Raw genomic sequence first — 15,108 nt, 5'->3', positions numbered from 1 at the left:
CGTCACGATCTCAGCAGCAGGAATATATCCAACTTTGTCTTTCACGGATGAATGTTTAATTAGTGGAGCCCTCAGATGTAAAGACATTGGTGCATCTAATGGTTTCTTCTCTAAATCCTTGTGAGTGTCAAATGAAGTGAGGTCAGTAACGTCTTGCTGATGATAAATGCTTTCAATCTTTAAAAACTATATTTTTATTAAGAATGTAAAAATCCACTCCATCCCATTTGAAATATATTTTTTTAATGATAGCTTTTATATATACAGATAAACCTTTCTGCATGCATTCAGGTAAATAAACAGTAGCCTAATGGGACTCTAGACCAGGCCTGGGCAATTATTTTGACTCGGGGGGCCACATTTGGAGAAAACAATGTGTCTGGGGGCCGGTATATCTATTTTTAGGAACACTAATACAAACCTCACAATAATGTCTGATTGAATGCTAAAAATGTTATGACAGACCGCCTTCAAAAACGTAATGGAATTTTAATTTTTTCTATGAAGGATAAAACACTGAATATTGACAAAATATGAATGTCACACCCCCTTTCGATCGACATATTTTACAATCAAGTGAAACGCAACAAAAATGCGACAAACAGTGAAATATGAACGCGAAGGGTACAAAATAAACCCACCGACAATCTGATATATCGCTAAGCTTTAGAACTTTGTTGTGAAAATCTCCTTCCGCGTCTGTGGAAACGCTTCCCGCCCACACTGCCTGGTGCCTCGTCTGAGCTGCTGTGACATAGATTACCATAGTAACTAATTAGATGACCATAGTAACTAATTAGATGACCATAGTAACTAATTAGATTACCATTGTAACTAATTAGATTACTATGGTAACTGGTATATCATCCCAAAGCGCAGATTCCAACCATTGAAATACTTTGTCGAGTTGAAGACTTACGCTCATTAGAAAACATGAGTGCACATCAGGGGCGTCACTAGCTTTTAAGGACGGGGGGGCTTAGCCCCCAGGAGATGCACAGGATGTGAGCGAACGTAGCGCACGAGCACAAAACCTCACAAACGGCTAACAAAGACTTAGAAATTATTCATTGTTATTATTAGTATTTCAGTCGGTTTATTTTCAATCTGTGTTCAGTACAACAACAAACATGGGTGTGCACAGTGACATTTTGTTTACAGCATCAACAAGAAACAATTACTTGCTTGATCCTTTAAGAGACACTGAAACACAATGAAAGTCATGGCATTAGCCTCTATGTTATTACTTCACAACATAGAGGCTAATGCCACCACTTTCGCTCACAATACAATAATTGTTTGTTACCAAATATTTTGAAGTTGCACAGATTACATTTTGGGCACATATGTGACTAAAATGGTTGTAAATTCAAGCCCTGGAAATATTACTTAATTACTTGAATGAAAGTAATATCTGGATCGGGATAATTTGGCTAATATATAATATATTTATATATATATATGTATATATATATATATATATATATATATATATATATATATATATATATATATATATATATATATATATATATATATATATATTATGGCAAGTCGTTAAGGAAATTAAATATATATGGAAGTCTGAATAGAAATGAGAAAGGTTTATATATACTGTAAATAAGAAAGACTTAAGAGTCCGTCTGCTGATCTGAAAAAGAGCCAAAGCTGTCAAAGAGCTGAGGGACCATCTTCAAATTTCAATGCTGAAACAAATAATGCAAACAATAAAATGTAACTTCGAGGGCTTGAGATTAACGTAGTCCCGTCGTCCCGGGGACGGTAAAAAAAATGCACGGGACGAAATTAAATGCTCTCCGGGACGATGGCTTTTAACCATTTTTTTTCTTTTTATGTATTTATTCATTTTACATTTTATATTAAATGTCTTGGTTTTTCCTCCCTCTGAAAATCCTATGAAATCCTATAATAATACAACAGCTATTAATGTAACAATACAATAAAACAAATATATTTAATGATGTTTTTTTCATTATTTTAACATTATTGTATATTACTTTATATGGATTCTACAAGAAACACAAAACTTAAAAACTGTCATGTCTGTGTTGATCATGTTTTCGTTTTAGTCATGTTTTGTTTAGTTTAGTTATTGGACTCTTAAGTTTCTGGTTGTTCACTCCCTTGTTTTGTTTCCATAGCAACCCAGTAGTTTTCACCTGTCACGTCACGCACCTGTTTCAAGTTTTGAGTCACGCACCTGTTTTCGTTAATTATGTCTGTTATTTAAGCTTTTCTTTTTCTGTTGGTCAGCCTGGCGACATCCGCATTTATGCTCTGCACACTTTTTATCCTCTCAAGCCATGTTCACAGTCCCATGCCACAGTAAGTGTTTTGTACCGTGTTCTTAGTTAATTGCCTTTGTGCTATAGTCTTTTTGGTTTCATAGTTTGTTCTCCGCCACTGTGCGTGCTTTTCGTTTGTACTTTTTTAATGTCAAGACTTGATCCTTGGGTTTTGTTTTTCTGGAAGGCAACGGAAAGTTGGCTCGGGCGAGACGGGAATGTGAGTACATAATTCTTTATTACTATCAAAAAAGTACAAACGAAAAGCGCGCACAGTGGCGGAGAACAAACTATGAAACCAAAAAGACTATATATATAGACTACATATAGACTATATATATATATAAAAAAAAAAATATATATATATATATATATACATATTTATATATATATAATTTACTTATAGAATAGATTGTATTTGTAATCTACTTTACATTTGATTCCAAATCTCAAAGTGCTACAGAATTACAACCATTGGCGTTGTTAGGCCTATTTTGGCCTAACAACGAACAAATAAATAAAAAATGGCTTATCGAAAAGCCATTTGTTTTATTTAAGATATATATATATATATATATATATATATATGTATATATGTATGTATGTATGTATATATATATATATATATATATATATATATATATATATATATATATATATATATATATATATATATATATATATATATATATATATATATATATATATATATATATATGTATATATATATATATATATATATATATATATATATATATATATATATATATGTATGTATATATATATGTCCTTACGCAACATCACCAGAATGATTGACAATTAGGAGGACCAATAGCCAACATGATCCACCCAGAAATAAATAAAACAAATGGCTTATTGATAAGCTATTTAAAAAAAAAAATGTTTTAATATTTATTTATATGTATCATTATTCTCCTACTCACCTTTCCAGTAGAGGCCTCTCCCCTCTCACTTTATGTGCTCCTCTGCCCTGACTCCTACAGGTCAAAAGGGGTTGTGGAGTGATTATTATTATCTACTGATGATAGTCATACGTGAATGAGCTCAGCTCCTCTTCTCCTCCATGTGTAAAGTGAGAAACACAGCTGATGCTCCAGAAGGAAGTAACCCCAAAGATAGCAAATGGTAAAAGAGCGCACATTTAACTTTATAAATAACCAGGACCTTCATGATGCATTTCAGGCTAACTAGCTAACTAAGTAGCAGCATTGTTTTAGAGTGGGAATGTAACTTTTTGTCAAACACAGACCTGGTGTAAAGTGGAGCTAATACATTTTAATACAAGCAGTGATGAATACTTACTTTCTTGAAAAAGTTTCTTATGTCCATTTTGCATCCGTTCACGTTCTTGTTCTGCAGTGCTGTGTGCTAATGTGCTTCGTACACCTGCAGGACCGCAAGCAAGGTCGCAGAGAAAATGCGGACTGGATTTTGAGTGATGTGGGCATTTTCTATATGAACAAGTGGAATGGATTGGATACTGACGCACTGAAGGCGCTCTCTACCTTACGCTACGAAGTGAGGGGAAACTGAGTGAATAATGACAGGTTATATGATTATTTATTTAAACCCATATTCGGGCCACTTTTTAATGAATATGTCGGCATGTATTTGTAAAAAAAAAAAATTTTTTTTTTTTTTTTTTTTTTTAACACCAAATTATTTAGGGGGGCTTAAGAATATTTTAGGGGGACTTGAGGCACCCGAAAATAGGCCTAGCAACGCCAATGGTGCACATCATAATGGCAGCAACACTTTACATCTTAAACATCTAAACAAAATGATTTGGGAATGTCCGGCGGGCCAGATTGAAAAACTCAACAGGCCGCATGTGGCCCCCGGGCCTTAATTTGCCCAGGTCTGCTCTAGACCATGGTCTGAGCCCGGAAGTGGCCAGATGTGCCTCTAGGTCACGTGATTGCAAGCCAGCTATAGGACATTTTGTGCTCAAACTCTACACTCACTCTCACTTGTTTTAGTTCTACGCTCCAGCTGCTTGACCATCGTGTCAATTAAGCCACGAAGAAGAACAAACGGTATGACGTCATATGCAACCCGGCTCGTGCGAGCTACATTTTTCATACACAAAAGTCACTTTCTTAAAGTGAAACCCAATCTCCTACATTAAAATATTAATTAAATCTTGTAAAATGTTAAAAAGTAGAAACAGCCTTAAATTAATGTCTTTATTGGATGAATTAAAGTTGCTTTAAACAAGCCCAATTTTTATTTTATTTTATTTACTTATACACATTTTTATTGTAATCTCATTTGTATTGTCTTATTTTTCAAGGTGTGGTTGGTATGAGCATTGTATTTAATTTGATTTATTTAATATTCCTATGTAATTGTTTAACTTGCTATAAAATATTGAATCGTATTGTGTTGAAAGTGCCTTGATATGTGTGTGCATTGTATATGTATGTTCAATTCTTCAGTTATTACAAAAATACAAACAATTAAAAATCAAATAAAAGTGTTAGGTAATTGTTTTTTGTCCTTTTAAAAGAGTGTTTTAAACGCTTAGGCGCTACAATATGACTTATGTAAAATGTTCATCTTGTTTTTGTGTATTGTTCCTATAAAGTTTTGTGTGTATTTTAATAAAGCTGTTTCAAAAAACATGACGTCACCTGCGACGCGCCCCTCGCTAGATTCACTTTTATTCTTTTAATGATGATATGACTTTTATTTTGTTAATATTCATGTGTTAGCTGCGTTGCTGTCAAATATTTGTCTCCTCCTCCAGAAAGTTCTTTCAAGTCACGTGATTTCCCCGAAATCCAGCTAGCAGTTAGCATATGTGTGTGTAGCAAACAAGGTTGCCTAGTGACAAGTGACGTGTCAAATTCTCATTGGCTCAGGGGAGATTTTATAGAAGCTCGTTTCCGCCTTGGCGTCCATTTCATGTTTACTCGTCAAGCAAGTTGTCGTCGCCTTGCTTTTCTCTGAGGATTAAAACTAGAAACTTTTCTTATTGACTTCGGCACTTGTGACATTTAATGATGAACTTGCTTTTCTTCTTTCTCCTAGTTGTACAAACACACAGCGTGACGCCTGGTAAGTCCACTTTCTTTACAACTTTATACACCTCATTCCTACATGCTCATTTCATCCAAAATACTCTCATTTATTTCTTCTCATTATTATTGACGCTCTTCTCTTTTCACCAACATCAATCAGTGAATAGTTTAAATAGGGTTAATAATAGTTAAATAGTTTAAATAGGAAAATACAAATAATTAATCCAGGAAACAATCAGTAGTATCAGTTTTAAAATGAGATGTAGATCAGAATAATTTAATGTACACAAAAATTACTCTATTGTTGGGAATTATTCTGAAATAATGGATATAATTGACCCCGAAAGGGACAAGCGGTAGAAAAAATGGATGGATGAATGATTGTTTATTGAGGATCCCCATTAGCCGACGCACAAACGCCAGGCTAGTCTTCCTGGGGTCCTTTTCAAAAGTTCAAAGTAAAATAATAATGCACAGATCCAGTTACAAATAAAAGAAAGGAAAAAGAAAATTCTCCAAATAATAAAATAAAATAAGAGTACACAGATCCAGTTACAATAAAAGAAAGGAAAAAGGGAAAGAGAAAAAGAAAAAAGTTCTCAAACTGATAACATGAAAGATTAACTCTTAAGTCTAAAAAGTGACTTTACATGTTTCTTAAATGCTTTTTTACTGGGAATAGTCCTAATATTTAAATGAAGAGTATTCTAATATTGTTGTTGTATTCCATTGTAAACATTCCATAAGGCGCTGCTATATTTCCATGCTTTGGCAGTGACATCACTAGTTTGAACTTCCCCTCACCTAGAAAAACTACTTTTACTTCTCTGCTAGCAATAATGTCATATATTTATTTGACACTTACGGTTGTAGAAGGAAATAAGTCAAGTTATTCATGTGTGTGGTCTTAAAGTGAGGTATAAATATGAAGTCAAAGACAAACGCTGTTATTGTCTCTTAGAACAGGAAGTGATTGTTTACTGTGAGAAGCAGCAGTGTTTGAAGTTGAAATGAAGACAGCATCATTTCAAATAGGAATTGTTCAACATGAAACTAAAGAATCAAATGTTGTTTTTCTGCCTTTTGTCTTTCAGTGATTCATTCACTCAAGTATTTCCGCACTGCATCCTCTCAAGTTCCAAACTTCCCAGAGTTTGTGGAGGTTGGTTATGTTGATGGAGTTGAGATTAGTTACTATGACAGCAACATCAGGAAAGCAGAATCCAAACAGGACTGGATGAACAAAATCACAGCAGAGGATCCAAACTACTGGCAGAGACAAACAGAGTACTATGTTGTTTATGAACATGTCTACAAAACCAACATTGAAATAGCCATGAAGCGTTTCAACCAAACTGGAGGTTTGTTTATGTTGAACTTTCTACTATTCTAATATATTTGATATGTTTATACTGTATTAAAAACACACATTACTGCACTGATATACCTTGTCTCTGTCCATCCCATAATAACCTACAACAAAGACATGTTGTGTGTTAGTTTCACTCTGCTTTACAACACTTTGTGTCTCTCAGGTGTTCACACTTTCCAGAAGATGTCAGGATGTGAATGGAATGATGAGACTGATGAGGTTAAAGGTTGGCATCAGTTCAGTTATGATGGAGAAGATTTCATATCGTTGGACATGAAGACATGGACATTTACTGCAGCAAAACAACAAGCTTTCCCCTCCAAACTCAAGTGGGACCAAGACATACTTGGACTAGACTACAATAAGTATTATTACACTGAGGAATGTCCTTCTTACTTGAAGAAGTATGTGGAGTATGGGAAGAAGGTCCTAATGAGAACAGGTAGAAGCACACCTTGTACTTTCACCTTTTAACATGTTAGCACTCCCCCTATAGGAACATTACTGACATTACACTCTGTCTCTTTATACTCTTTTCTCTTCACCTCCTTTTCTCTCCATCTTTATCTCCATTCTCTCCTTTTCTTTTCATATTTACCTTCTTTCTCTCCTTTTCTCTTCATCTTTACCTCCATTCCCTCCTTTTCTTTTCATATTTACCTTCATTCTCTCCCTTTCTCTGCATCTTTACCTCCATTCTCTCATTTTCTCTCCATCTTTACCTCATTCTCTCCTTTTCTCTTCATCTTTATCTTCATTCTCTCCTTTTCTCTCCATCTTTACCTCAATTTTCTCCGTTTTTCTGCATCTTTTCCTTCTTTTCTCTCATCTTTCCCTTAATTTTTTCCTTTTCTCTCCATCTTTACCTCAATTCTGTCCTTTTATCACAATCTTTCTTTTATTCTCACCTTTTCTTTCCATCTTTACCTTCATTTACTCCATCGTTACTTCATTCTCGCCTTTTCTCTTTCTTTACCTACATGTTCTCCTTTTTTCTCCATCTTTACCTCCATTTTGTCCGTTTATCGCCATCTTTACAATCATTGTCTCCATTTCTCTCCAACTTGACCTTTTATTCTCTCCTTTTCTCTCCATCTTTACCTCAAATGTTCTCCTTTTTCTGCATCTTTGCCTTCTTTTCGCTAATCTTTCCTTTCATTTTCTCCTTTTATCACCATCTTTACATTTTAATCTCACATTTTCTCTCCATCTTTACCTCCATTCTCTTTATCTTCATTCTCTCCTTCTCTCTCCATCTTTACCTCCTTTCCCTCTATCTTTACCTCCATTCTCTCTTTTTCTCTCCATCTTTATCTTCATTCTCTCCTTTTCGCTCCATCTTTACCTCAATTTTCTCCTTTTTTCTGCATCTTTGCCTTCTTTTCTCTCATCTTTCCCTTCATTTTCTCCTTTTCTCTCAATCTTTACCTCCATTCTCTCCTTTTATCACCATATTTACCTTTTCTTCTCACCTTTTCTCTCCATCTTTACCTTCATTATCTCCTCTTCTCTCTCTCTTTACCTACATTTTGTCCTTTTTTTCTGTCTTTACCTCCATTTTGTCCATTTATGTCTATCTTTACCTTAATTGTCTCCTTTTCTCTCCATCTTTACCTTTATTCTCTCTGTTTCACTCCATCTTTACCTCCATCTTCTCTCCACGTCATCCTCCATTCACACGTCACTTCCTGTGCAGAGCTTCCAGAGGTGTTCCTCCTCCAGAAGACGCCATCCTCTCCGGTCACCTGCATGGCGACAGGTTTCTACCCCGACCTAGCCGACTTGTTTTGGAGGAAAGACGGCGAGCAGATCTTCGAGGACGTGGAGCACGGAGAGCTGCTCCCCAACCACGACGGAACCTTCCAGATGTCTGTGGACCTGAAAGTGGAGGTGACGGCCGAGGTGGAGGGCAAGTACGAATGTGTGTTCCGGCTGTCTGGCGTCAAGGAGGACCTGGTCACCAAGCTGGAGAGAAGAAGCATCCTGAGCAACGCAAGCCATGAAGGTGAGAAAGACACATCTAGGACATGTTGAATAGTGTCAATGTAACCACCTGATGTTCCTTCATGTGACTTATGAAGCAGCTGTCAAACAAATAAACCATACCATACCAACAGGCAACGTGAGCGTCACTGCCACGCTGGCGGTCCTCGCTGTGGTGGTCCTCCTGGCGGCCGGCGTCTTCATCATCATCTTCATCATCAAGCGTCGCCGAAGCAGACAAGGTGAGGGACACAAATGTTTCCTCTTTCAGGAAGACGCGAAAAAGTCTCTGCCTTCATTCATGAGATGTGAATTTCACCTGCTTTCTCTTTCATTTCAGCCAAATACGATCCAGCTGGTAAGTAAAACATCTTCTCTTTCTTGGAAACCATAACAATAAACAAAGCAGTGGTGAAGCATCACTCACACACTTTGTAAGTTTACCCCCACAAAGATTTAAGTTATTAATATCATTTATTACATATTCATCTTTGTTATACACCTTTATGTCAGGTATATTCCATATAATATTGACTTTCTGTTTCTGTTACCACCAAAATTCTGGATTGTTGGTATCTTTGTAAGGGTCAACTTGCAAACTTCCTGTTTTAAGGTGTGATGTAGACACGTGTTACAAGTTCAGCAGGAAAATAAAAGCTTCCCTCCATTAGGAGTAGCTTGATACTCGTGTAAGCGCACGCAATAGAAAGTATCACAGCCAACTTTTGATGAGTCGTCATGATAACGAACATCAAGGGCCTGATCTACTAAAGGTTTGTGTGTATTAAAATATGTGCAAACCTGATCTAATTAATTTGTGTGCAGAGTCTCTGAAATGAGCAAAATAGAGAGCGCAATCCATTAAGCGTGTCTGTCTTCATGTATGTGCAGAATATATGCTGATTATCAATCCCCCACAATAGTAGGAGGAGGAGATACAAATGTAACTAAATGAGGCAATTCCTGAAGGAATTGCGTGTGAATGCTCCAATGCTGAAGTTGAACTGAAATGCAGACAGAATGTAGTATGAATGTAAGAATAGAAGAAAGTTTGAATGTTGAAGAGTTTGAATTCCCAGAAAAACCGAAATTTGGTTTGAAACTTGGGAAAGTGTTAGTTTGAATGTCCAGGATGAGAGGAATGTGTTTATGTTGAAATGCTTTGAATAGATTGAAAAATGTGGGAATTGCGCAACTTGGAAAAATGTCCCATTCATTTCAATGGGAACTTCCTGGAAAATTGGGAATTTTTTAGGAAATGATTAGGAGCATGAATATCCTGAATGAGCTGAATTTGTTGGTGTTGGAATTGTTTCAATAGGGCAACAAATTGAAAAATAGTAAATGGTATTTGTCAATTTGTTGGAAAATGGTAAAAAACTTGAATGAGTTGAAATGGTTGGTGTTGGAATTTTTCAAATCGGTCGAAATAGTAACATGTTGAATTGAGAAATGGTATTCCTGGAATTAGTTTTTTGTCCTGATTAAGAGGAATGTTTTGACAGTAGAAAGGTTGAAATGCGTGGAAAAATGTGAAAGGAGTAGTCGCCAGAAAAAAGGGTGGAAATGGGGCTTTGGAAAACCAGGAATTGTGGAAAATCCTGGAATTTTTTTTAACTTGGAAAAAGGGAAATTTGAATTTCCAGGATGGTGGAATGTGTTGAAGGTGGAATGGTTTAAATAGGTAGAAAAATGTGGAAACGGTGGAAGTTTGAAAAATGGCCAATTCATTTGGAATGGGGAAAAATGTCCCGGAAAATCTGGAATTCTGGGAAATCTTGGAATTTTTGGAATTTGTCAAGGGAAAGCTCGCGATTCCTGAATAGGCTGAACAGTTTGAAGTTGGAACGGTTTGATTCGGGTGTAAAATATGGAAGGTAGAACGCGCCAAAATCTTAACAAGAAGAAGAAGTTTAATAATAAATAGATGAATTTTGGTGTAAAAAACCATATTAGTGAATGTTTGGAGCATTCACACAATTATTTAGCATCTCACACAGAACAGACTCAAGAATAAAGATCAAGAAGCCAGTAAAAAAGAAGAAGATGAAATGGGCAAAGTGAAAGGAAACAGAGGCATGGCACTAAGCTATCCATACACTTGGGTAAAACTGAATCCATCCTGTTTGGGTCCCACATCAACCTTAAGAAAGTCAATGACTTCACTATAAAAGTGGGTGACATTGTTATCACCAGGAAGGATGAGGTCACCTACCTAGGTTCCATTCTAGAGGCTGATCTTTCCTGTGATAAAATGGCAACCAAGGTAATCAAAAAGGTCAACCAACGAACGAGATTTCTCTCTAGAATCTACTACTACCGCAACCTACTAATAAAAGTCTCAATCAATCAATCAATCAATCAATAATGGGACACTTAGGTGACTAAGACACTGGAGGGCTGGTTGCACATGAGCCTTGAAGCCAAGCTTAACCTGTTTGGAGACTTAGTCTTAGACTAGTCAGGAAGTAGAAGAGCAGAATTCTGCTTCTTGATGCTTCTGATTGAATTGACAGCTGCAAAGATGTGATATGAGTGAAGATGCACCTTCTGGATGGACTTCCTTCACCAGAGTGAGGTGTTGGCTCTGCATGAGCAGCGTAACCAGCTCACGGTGCGTTTTGTGCTCCCACAGCTGGTGACGCTGGTAACGAGCTCTCAGAGAGACGTGAAGGCTGAAGGCTGAGTGAGACACAGTGAGGACTTTTCTTTTTCATGCACCTCCAAATGTTCTTCTGACTTTGTGTGAAGATGATGTTCAACTTGGCTCTCACTCTGCCACATGCTAACATCTGCACTTGGATTCACCTGCTTTTGTTGGGAATGTGCTGAGTCATCTTCTTCCTCCAGGATGCTTTGTGCACTGGAACACAGAGAGATGTCTCCATCGCTGAGGGACCTCATCACACTTGGACATTTCTTTCACATCTGCACTAATTGCTCCTCATCTCATCCATCATGTCTTCTTTGGGTGTTTATGGCTGAGAAAACACCTTCAATCTGCATTTTTCAACAATATTTTGCCAGTGAATCATGTTGATGTTGATCTTTGTGTCCATGTAGTTGTGATGTCATCATTTGGGGCTCATGTGTCATCACATTGACAAGGATTTCTTCTTTCCTTTTCAAACCAAAAGACAGCTGCTTATCAGTGAATATCACCTTGTGTCACATGTCATCATTATTTTTACAAATATTGTGGAACAATAGCACAATTTTTCGGTACTTTTTTATGTTAATGTTAATTGTTTGATAATCAATTTTTTGTTGTAACATTTAAGAATGATGATTATGAGAACTGCTGTCCAGTTGTTATATCTTGTTTTCTGGTTACATTAGTCTCCTTTGCAATGCAGTTGCACTTCCAAGACCATTAGATGGCAGCACTGTATAACTATTTATGCTATGTTGTCAAACTAGAAAGTAGCTTTTTTTCAGGAAGATGAATTTGTTAGGTTGCGCCCTACAAAGTGTCAATACTGTAAGTATTGTCCTCATTGCACAAAACTGTAAAATTCTAATTATATTAGTTATCGTTTCCTTTACCAAATCAAAGGTGTTGAAATGGCCATGTAAAATCGCTCATGCTAATAGTTGCCTGTCTATGGCTAATCCTTTGTAAATTAGCATTAAGCTAGCGCATTTTGAAAGGGTGTAGCATTACTTTACGTTTGAGCGTATTTTTTATTAAGCACACTTTGTTGGTGTTGAAAATGGCAAGGTGACTTAGAGGGAGTTTGGCTGAGTCCGGCCTGAGTGCTGCTTGAGTGATGGGTGCTGGTTAGCGCCTTGCATGGCAGCTCCCTCCATCAGTGTGTGAATGTGTGTGTGAATGGGTAAATGTGGAAGCAGTGTCAAAGCGCTTTGAGTACCTTGAAGGTAGAAAAGCGCTATACAAGTACAAGTACAACCCATTGTTTACGTGTTTAGTCTGAAACCAGACATGACCAGTCTGAAACCGGACATGACGTCACATGCAACAAAGGTATCGAACTACGGCACCAGGGGCGCCGAAAAAGGGGGGTAAAGGAGACGGATTCTAGGGGCCCATGATGGAGGGGGGGCCCAGAGAGGCCCCTAATGATGATGAAATTATAATACAGAAAAAATAATGACACTGTGTTGGGGGCCCTGTAAAGATTCTTTTCATGGGGCCCAAAATCCCTAGCGGCGCCCCTGTACGGCACCGTTTGATTTTACGTGAATTGATAGTACCGAGGGAATTCGATCATTACCTACAAAAGAACTGAATTGGGTAGCCAACCCTACCAGTTAGTGTGACGGAGGGGGACAGTGACACAGGATTTTTATGACAAAGCGTTGCAAAATGTTTACATTTTTTTAAACAATCTGCGGTTTTTTCCTTTCCTTTTTGCATAGTCATATTTTTGCTTGATTGCCAAACATGCCGAGGATGTAATTTGGGAAGTAAACAAGGTAGGCCGTTCATATACTCTTGATATTCAGTGTTTTATGTGTACTATGTTTCATGTACATTCTGGGTGTTTTATTCAGTAAAAACTTGTCAAATAGAATTCTGTGTTGGAGGTGGTTTGTCATTACACACATGATAACACTTTCAGCTTGCAGTCATGCAAAACAAGTGTCAAATGTCTCAAGTATTCCTGTCAAAAAGACACAAGCACATACAGCAGATTGTGAGACTCTTTTACAGATAAAATAAGATTTGTTTTTCCAGCTGTTTGAATTATTTAGTGTGAATTTAGTGTTGCCAACCGTCTCTTGAAAAAACAGAATTAGAATGAAAAACAAAAGTACGTGTCAGGTAATGAGCCTAAAAGGGGCAAACTTTGTCTCGTGTTATTGCCGTTCAGTTTCAGTTCAGTTTATGTGGAACATGCATACGATACATGTAATGCATCACATATTTCCAGTTGTTTCATGACAGCACGTCCGAAAAGGAGTAGGAAGAAGCAGAGCTTACTTAATCCTACCCCTTTTCATATCATAGCAATTTTATCCCAGTTCCTTGTTCTCTGTAACAGAACAGTGAATAAATAATTAATCTACCATAGTAAGTCAACAAATATTAAAAACATAAATAATCCTTATCTAAAAAAAAAAAGGTTGAAGATGTTCATCATATTTGTTCTTCTTTGTACGTTTTGAACAGTTTCTTAAACTGGATCATATTGGTTTCTTATGTTAATCCATTCCATCATTTAATTCCACATACAGATATGCTAAAGGTTTTAAGTGTTATAAGTGCATACAAATGTTTTTAATTATAGATTTTTCTCTAAGGTTGTAGTTCTCCTCTTTTGTAGAGAATACTTGTTGTACATTCTTGGGTAGCAGGTTATAGTTTGCTTTGTACACCATTTTAGCTGTTTGCAAGTTGCACCAAATTGTTGAATTTCAATATTTGTGATTCAATAAATAAAGTGTTTGTATGTTCTCTATATCCAACATTATGTATTATTATAACTGATCTTTTTTGTAACACCGTTAGTGAATGAAGCGCACATTTGTAGTTGTTTCCCATATTTCTGCACAATAACTCAGATATGTAACACTAGTGAGCAGTAGAGAATATGAAGTGATTTTTGGTCCAGATCATGTTTTGCTTTATTCATTATTGACGTGTTTCTTGCTACTTTATGTTGTATATTTTTTACATGAGGTTTCCTGTTCAGTTTATCATCTATTATTACACCCAAAAATGTGTTTTCTTTTACCCTTTCAATGTCTACTCTATTTGTATTTTTATTTGACTTTCCCTTCTACTGTTACCAAATAGCATTATTTTAGTTTTACTGAGATTCAAAGATTGTCTGTTTTATGTCAAACCATCTTTTTAATTTGTTAATTTCTTCTGTTATTATTTGTATTAACTTCTGTGTGTTCTCTCCTGAACAAAACAGTTGTATCATCTGCAAATAATACTAACTTTAAGTCCTTTGTAACTTTACAAATGTTGTTTATATAAAGATTGAACAATCTTGGTCTAAGTATTGATCCCTGAGGTACGCCACACGATATTTTGAGCTCTGTAGAAGTGTGTTCCCCTATCTTCACGTATTGCCTCCTGTAGTGACGACTCTGACTGGATTAATATGGATTAGCAATCACTTCAGGGTGTCGGGTCAGGACAGCAATTATTCGTTCAGGTGAGTGCAGGAGGAATAATAGATTGTCCAAGTCCAGATTTGTAAATTCAATTGTCTATTGAAGACTTGCATTAGTTGTTTGCTTGCGTGTGTGTGTGTGTGTGTGTGTGTGTGTGTGTGTGTGTGTGTGGTTTCATATACAAAACAAATCCAATCATTATAAATCAACTAAAGTGAGCACAATGCAATGAAATATAGGAACAAGCCTGCTACAGGGCTGTTAATATACATCACTTAGCTGTGTATACACATGTACATAAATGCACAGAATT

General features: G+C 36.4%; 1 protein-coding gene across 1 annotated transcript; it reads left to right on the top strand.

Annotated features, from left to right (window-relative positions):
* Window positions 1–5,231: 5,231 nt before the first annotated feature.
* Window positions 5,232–13,240, top strand: LOC133575548 (major histocompatibility complex class I-related gene protein-like). Its single transcript, XM_061928210.1, has 7 exons — window positions 5,232–5,387; window positions 6,445–6,711; window positions 6,886–7,164; window positions 8,419–8,727; window positions 8,840–8,947; window positions 9,046–9,063; window positions 11,341–13,240. Exons 1-7 carry the CDS (start codon window positions 5,330–5,332, stop codon window positions 11,382–11,384), a joined length of 1,083 nt encoding a protein of 360 aa, XP_061784194.1. The 5' UTR covers window positions 5,232–5,329; the 3' UTR covers window positions 11,385–13,240.
* Window positions 13,241–15,108: the final 1,868 nt, after the last annotated feature.

Source organism: Nerophis lumbriciformis, linkage group LG33 (assembly GCF_033978685.3).
Source record: "Nerophis lumbriciformis linkage group LG33, RoL_Nlum_v2.1, whole genome shotgun sequence".
Lineage (NCBI taxonomy): Eukaryota > Metazoa > Chordata > Actinopteri > Syngnathiformes > Syngnathidae > Nerophis > Nerophis lumbriciformis.
Note: the sequence above shows the minus strand (reverse complement) of the source record. Positions and strands in the feature narration are given on the sequence as shown.